Source organism: Nuphar pumila, chromosome 5 (assembly GCF_984573655.1).
Source record: "Nuphar pumila chromosome 5, dmNupPumi1.hap1.1, whole genome shotgun sequence".
NCBI lineage: Eukaryota > Viridiplantae > Streptophyta > Magnoliopsida > Nymphaeales > Nymphaeaceae > Nuphar > Nuphar pumila.
This window is the reverse complement of record NC_143253.1, coordinates 133,452,462-133,458,502: the sequence shown is the minus strand read 5'-3', so window position 1 is coordinate 133,458,502 and position 6,041 is coordinate 133,452,462. Positions and strand designations below refer to the sequence as shown.

Sequence of the window (6,041 nt, the reverse complement as noted above, 5' to 3'; positions counted from 1 at the left end):
TCGGAGTTTTACGCTGTGGGCATGACCACTGTAGGTAAGGCAGACTAAGCGAGTGTGACCAGGTCTTTGTGCCGGGTGCGATTTCTTCGGTTATAAATTTTAAAAAATAGTGTTTGGGTTTAATTTGGTTTTTGTTTGACAATACAAGTGAAATCCAAGTTAATTTGGGTATAGAAACAACAGGAGATTTTGATCCAAGATCCAATGCAAACTTGTAAACCCACTACAAGAGTGAGTTACATTGGACTTGTAGTGGAGTTTTGTTCATGTTTATAATATAGCTTTTTGTAATTTCATGTTTTTATATAGAAACACAAAATAATTATGTTATAAAAAATACTTGAACACAAACTCTCATATGTCTAATTTAACATATGTATTAAAATACAAAAAAAAAAATTTGTTTTTAGTTTTCACATAGTAACAATTACAAATGGTGAGCTTTGGGAAAGGGGACGGGGACGGGGACGGGGACGGGTCAAGCCCGAAGATGGTTGGGAGAAATGTCGTCGTGCTTAGCAGCCCACTCTCGCGTCTCGCGCCGGTCGCCCTTGTCAGTCCTGGTACGCATCCCCTGCCGCGTGTCCTGTTATGTGTTACTTTCCTTTTTTACCCCATCCCAGCTAGTCTACTCCGTACTCTCTTTTCTAGGAATCCTGATCAATCCGATACGGTAAACGAGACGATCCGACTCGCCCAAATAATTAATAGTAACGATAGCCATTGGCCAGCCCGAGATGAATTAGGAATTCCCTTTGGGGAATCGCCGAATCGGTGAAGCTTGAGGCTTATCATGTTTCCCGCCTACTGCCAAATCGCCGAACCCCAAAACCGCTATTCCACATACGGACAGCGGTTTTCGGTGCGTCCGTCCAAAAGGGACAAACTGGTTAAAGGGGCAGCAGGGCAGGGCCGAGCCAAACGACCGAAACCCCAGAAGCTTCCGTAGTCTCTCTCTCTCTCTCTTTGCTTCTTTTGAACCCTTATAAAGAAGGCCCATCCAGAGTCCCAGTCCTTTGTGTCTCACTGCTTCAGCTCCCAGTTTAATTGCGTGAGACGTTCACTTCCGGTTCTCAACCTAGCAAAAGCATTCGTGCCTCCGGATTCTGGTTTTCCGACTAGCCCAGAAACCGCTTTTGGTTTCAGTTTTTTGTTTTTCTTGAATGGCGATGGTTGGAGGAAGCGGGTTTGGGTTCGACGGGGAGGCGCTGTGTGGTGGAGGGTATGGGGATCTAGGTATGGAGGGATTGGGGGAAGAGGAGGGGTTTATTTACGGGAATGCCACCGAGGTGATGGGGTTTCGGAGGTCGGGGATGAGCGGCAGCGAGTCGCCGTCGACGACCTCGTCGAGCAGCAACGGTCCATCGCCGTCGTGGGTAAGTTTGTAATTGTCTTGTAAGATGAGGGCCGGATGGTTTTTTGGGAGAGAAATTGGTGGAGGGAATGCCTAACTTTTTCGTGGTTGTGCAGAGGGCAGAGAGCAGGGAGCCTGAGACGGAGCAGAAGAGGAGGACGGTGAGCTCCGTCTCCGGCTGCTCGCCGGAGAACGTCAACGGTGGGAATCATCCGGCGGGTTTGAAGAAGGCCAGGACAGGGTCTGCTGGCCCTCTGAAGGTCGAACAGAGAGAGCGTTTTTGTTCCCTGGCATATGCTTTTCTTCTACTGTTTTTTGACTTAACTTTTTTGGGTGGTGGTAGGTAAGGAAGGAGAAACTGGGTGAGAGAATTACCGCGCTGCAGCAGCTTGTTTCTCCATTTGGGAAGGTAGAAAAAATGGGTGGGAGCCCTTTTTCTATGTGGTGAAAATTTTCGAGGAAGGAAGACCCATTTCTTATTTTTTCTAGTCTTCTTTGATGGCTTTTGCAGACGGATACGGCTAGTGTTCTTCACGAGGCGATGGGATACATCAAATTTCTTCATGAACAAGTTCAGGTCAGACCGTTAATTGGCTCTTTTGGATAGCTAGTTGATGGGGTGTGTTTATGTGGTTTTCTTTGTCTAATTCTTTTGTTCAGGTATTGAGCTCGCCATATCTGCAACGTGTACCATCCGTTCAACGTCGAGTGAGTCTCTCTCTCTCTCTCTCTCTCTCTCTCTCTCTCTCTCTCTCTCTCTATATATATATATATATATATATATATATATATATATATATATATATATAATTATAATTATAATTATTTTGTTTTTTGTTTGTGAAGGAGGGTGGTCGCAGGGGAGAAGAACCCAAGTACGATTTGAGGAGTCGAGGGCTGTGTTTGGTGCCGGTGTCCTGCACCGTCCATGTAGCTAACAGCAACGGTGCGGATTTCTGGGCTCCGGCGATGGCGAGGAATGGTAGTAACTAGTAACTCGTCCAAAGTCTTGCTCTCCCTTTTTTCTCTATTTTTTTTTTTAATGAAGATGGAAGGGGATTGAAAGGATGAAGATATCTCCATCTTCAACTAACCCTCTATGTACATAATCAAATCGTCATCAATGGTGATAGTACAGCTCTTAAAAATATATATATATATAGAGAGAGAGAAAGAGTTCCATTTTCAACAACGCTCGTTCTCTGCAGACCTTTTTTTGTCTGAGATGATCGACGGGTGCGTCCTCGTGTTCGGATTTGGATTATAGGTAGATGGGCTAAGACGACGGTGCCGTGATAGGGAAGCAAGAGAGGAGAGAGTCAAAGACTCAAAAACGTCCAAATCGCGTCCGGACGATTCCAGTTCATGCTGCCACTACACAACACAACGTCCTCTCTCTCTCTCTCTCTCTCTCTCTCTCTGCGCGCATTGAGAAAAAACGTGAATGCCTACTTTCGGCTGCTGCTTTTGTCTTTAAAAAGATCCCATCCTTTGACATTGATGGCTTCCATCCTAAGTCGAACCTAACCGTCCATCTCTGGCATCTGGATGGCCTGGATCAGTTTAAATCCAGGTCAAAATGTGGGCAAGTCCTAGCGTTTCATTAAACGGTTAGGATTGAATGTCAGTTGGAAACCATCTTATGTCAGATGATGGATTCTGTTTGGAGCGCGAGCATATCGTTGGTGTTGTTGATTGCTTTCAGTTACATGAAACCCCTATGATGCAAGTTGTTTTGATCCAGCATGGTCTATTTAGTAGGATCCTATCTCTGTAACAAAAAAATATATGAATTTTTAGATCACAAAATTTTGTGTTTTTTGTCAACCCTTGATTTTTTTAATCACCAAAAAATCCTGTACAGAAGTCGGATTTTAGCGGTTTAAATATTGATCTCCACTAAATGAATGATGTATAGATCACATCAGTCGAGTCTGATTTGATAAAAAAAAACTTGCATCAATGAAATCATGGTGAGGGATATGAATATAAGGATGAGTGGAACCGATTTGGTGTTGATTGCATGGTTTTGTTGAGGAATAGGTGGAAGGTCCGAAACTTGCTTCTTATTTAGGCCGTTCCGACCCAATGGAGCCTGGTGGTTGGCCCATTAATGGGCTGTATTGAGCCTACCACTTACTCGGCTCACAGAGTAGGGCTGGTTAGGGCTGACCCAGACGTGCTCATATAAGTAATAACCAGTTTGGGTTTTGTAGGGTCATACGAAAATAAAATCTCAAACCTAGTTGAGTATAATTTTAGAAATATACTTTTAATAAACACACACACATATATATATATATATATATATATATATATATATATATATATATATATATATATACTCAGGTCAAGTTGAGTACCCAGCAACAAAGCCGTGTTGGGTGGGGTACTTGGCAAAAATCATGACTCATACCTGGCTCTCATATTGCTTCGGTCGGGTTCAGGTCGATCCAAATAACGTTAACTGGGTCTCCTACCTTAAAGGGGTAGGATGAGATAACTGGATGGTTTGGTGGTACTATCATAATTGAGGGATCTTGGATTCGATTGAGCTTTGACTATTAAAAATAATGTATGGTAAACTTACATTTAGCAATAGTTATCAGCTATTTTGGATTAATCTTAGGGCACGGATGCTTTGATCACTGTGATGAGTAACCACAATGGAAAATCCAAAAGTTATGGTTGTATTGTCACAACCTTCACAGGATTTAAGAGAAAAGCATTTTCATGTTGGGATTACAATCACTACTTGCACATTATCATGTTTTAGTAGTGAAAAGTGCCATGATTGTGATTTTCCATCATAAGAAAATACAAAACCGAGAGATCGTTGCAAATGAGCTCTTACTGAATTATGATTATAATACTTGGATCTTTTGATCCCTAGGTAGAACTGATTCAGTATTTACATGAAGTGGAACTGTTGAAATGTTGGTTTTTCCGAGTTCAGCTTAATTTGGTTTTTATAATTAGGAAGCTATGTACAGACCCAGGTCTGATTGGATGAATCCACGCTTCATGTAAAAACGTTGGAGCTAAAATTGGATCGTGGTACTCATCCAAGTCATATGCTCTTGTATCACTTGACGTGATGATAGCTATCAATTTGGTGCTTTAGTATTGGCCGTACAAGGTCTGATCTCAGTGAGAAAAACGATTCTTAACTGGGATGATAAGAAAGCCCCAAGGGTAAGCTAGGCGGGTGGTTAGGGTTTCATTCTCATGAACATCAACCTCTTCCATACAAGAATGGGTAAGAGCATTATGCCCCTTACTCATGGAAGTAAGGTAACTTTATGGAGGCAATGAGTGTGCCATGGGTCAGAAAAACAACCATAAGCAAGGCAGACTTAGGGTGTGTTTGGCACCCCATATTTTGGATGAACTTCTTTAGAAGTCACTTCTGGGGATGACACAATTTAGAAGTTCATCTGTTGAAAACTGTAACTTGAAATAACTTTTAAACATTAATGGTGTGTTTGGCGCATTAGTTAAGAAGGCCTTCTAAAGCACTGTTTTTGTAGTAAATGACCAACTTATTATGGGTTGGGTTTGGGTCGGTTATAGGATAAACCTACCCAGCCCAACCTGAACCAAACTAGAGGTGGGTCTGGTCTGGTCATGAGTCAGTTCAACCTGAACCCAACTCGAGATGGGTCAGGTCTGGGTCAGGTATAGGTTAAACCCACCCAACCCAACTTGAATCCAACTAAAGGTGGGTTGGGTCTGGACATGAGTCGGGCCAACCTTTGGATTGTGTGTGTTTAGACATAAAAACATACTTTTTGAGGGGTGAAATTTTGGCACATTGTGGACTCTCCATCTACATGGTAAACATAACCAAAAAACAGGTTATTAAGATGTGTAAGAAACTTTTTTCAAGACAACGATTAGGCTTTGGTGCCCAAATTTTCTTGTTTCTCAATCACAGTTCTAATCTTGTGCAAGATACCCATTAGATTTCAGTGCCCATTTTTTCTTGTTTCTCAGCAATAGCTTACCCCAAATTAGGAGGCTCACATGAAATCAACAACCAGAAGTTGTATATAAGAACATGAATAAACATACTGAGTTTATTATTTGGAACTTTCAGATTTCATAATTCAATAAGCATCCTACTGTAATCAAGTACAGGGAGTATCGCATCTATGTTTCAACCTTTTAATATGCTCAAAATAATGGTGGCAGGTGAATGATTCTTATGGTTGCAAACAAAGCCGTTCTAGCTGTACAAATTGTTTTTTCTATAATATTCTGATGGACTATTTTAGTCAACATTGTTAGCATGTGCATGATCACAGACAACTGTGGAGTGGCTGAAATATTGGTTTAATGATTATTAACACATGAACATATGTATGAATATATGTTTTCAGCTGTTTCCCCGTCCATCAATCTGCTAAGACTAAGGTTAATATTTCAAAGCAATTAATCACCAAACTATGAACCATGAATGAAGGTGTTGAAAACATTGCTTTAATAATTAACACAAGAAAATATGTTATGAATATACTTTTCAGTTGTTTCCCTATTCATTAACCTGTTGAGGCGAAGTTGAAGATTTCAAGGACTTAAATCGCTATACTATGAACCATGAACATGAACCATGTCACATGGAGCTACATGATACCAACTACTTCAAATATGGAAGAAATCATAGATCATTCAACTTATAAAAAAT

At 41.2% G+C, this 6,041-nt stretch overlaps 1 protein-coding gene across 1 annotated transcript; it reads left to right on the top strand.

The window, feature by feature from the left end:
* The first annotated feature begins 934 nt into the window (after positions 1-934).
* On the top strand, positions 935-2,502 carry LOC149838823 (transcription factor bHLH123-like). Its single transcript, XM_090007804.1, has 6 exons — positions 935-1,376; positions 1,471-1,614; positions 1,698-1,763; positions 1,866-1,931; positions 2,015-2,062; positions 2,201-2,502. Exons 1-6 carry the CDS (start codon positions 1,164-1,166, stop codon positions 2,345-2,347), a joined length of 684 nt encoding a protein of 227 aa, XP_089863930.1. The 5' UTR covers positions 935-1,163; the 3' UTR covers positions 2,348-2,502.
* The last annotated feature ends 3,539 nt before the right edge of the window (positions 2,503-6,041 follow it).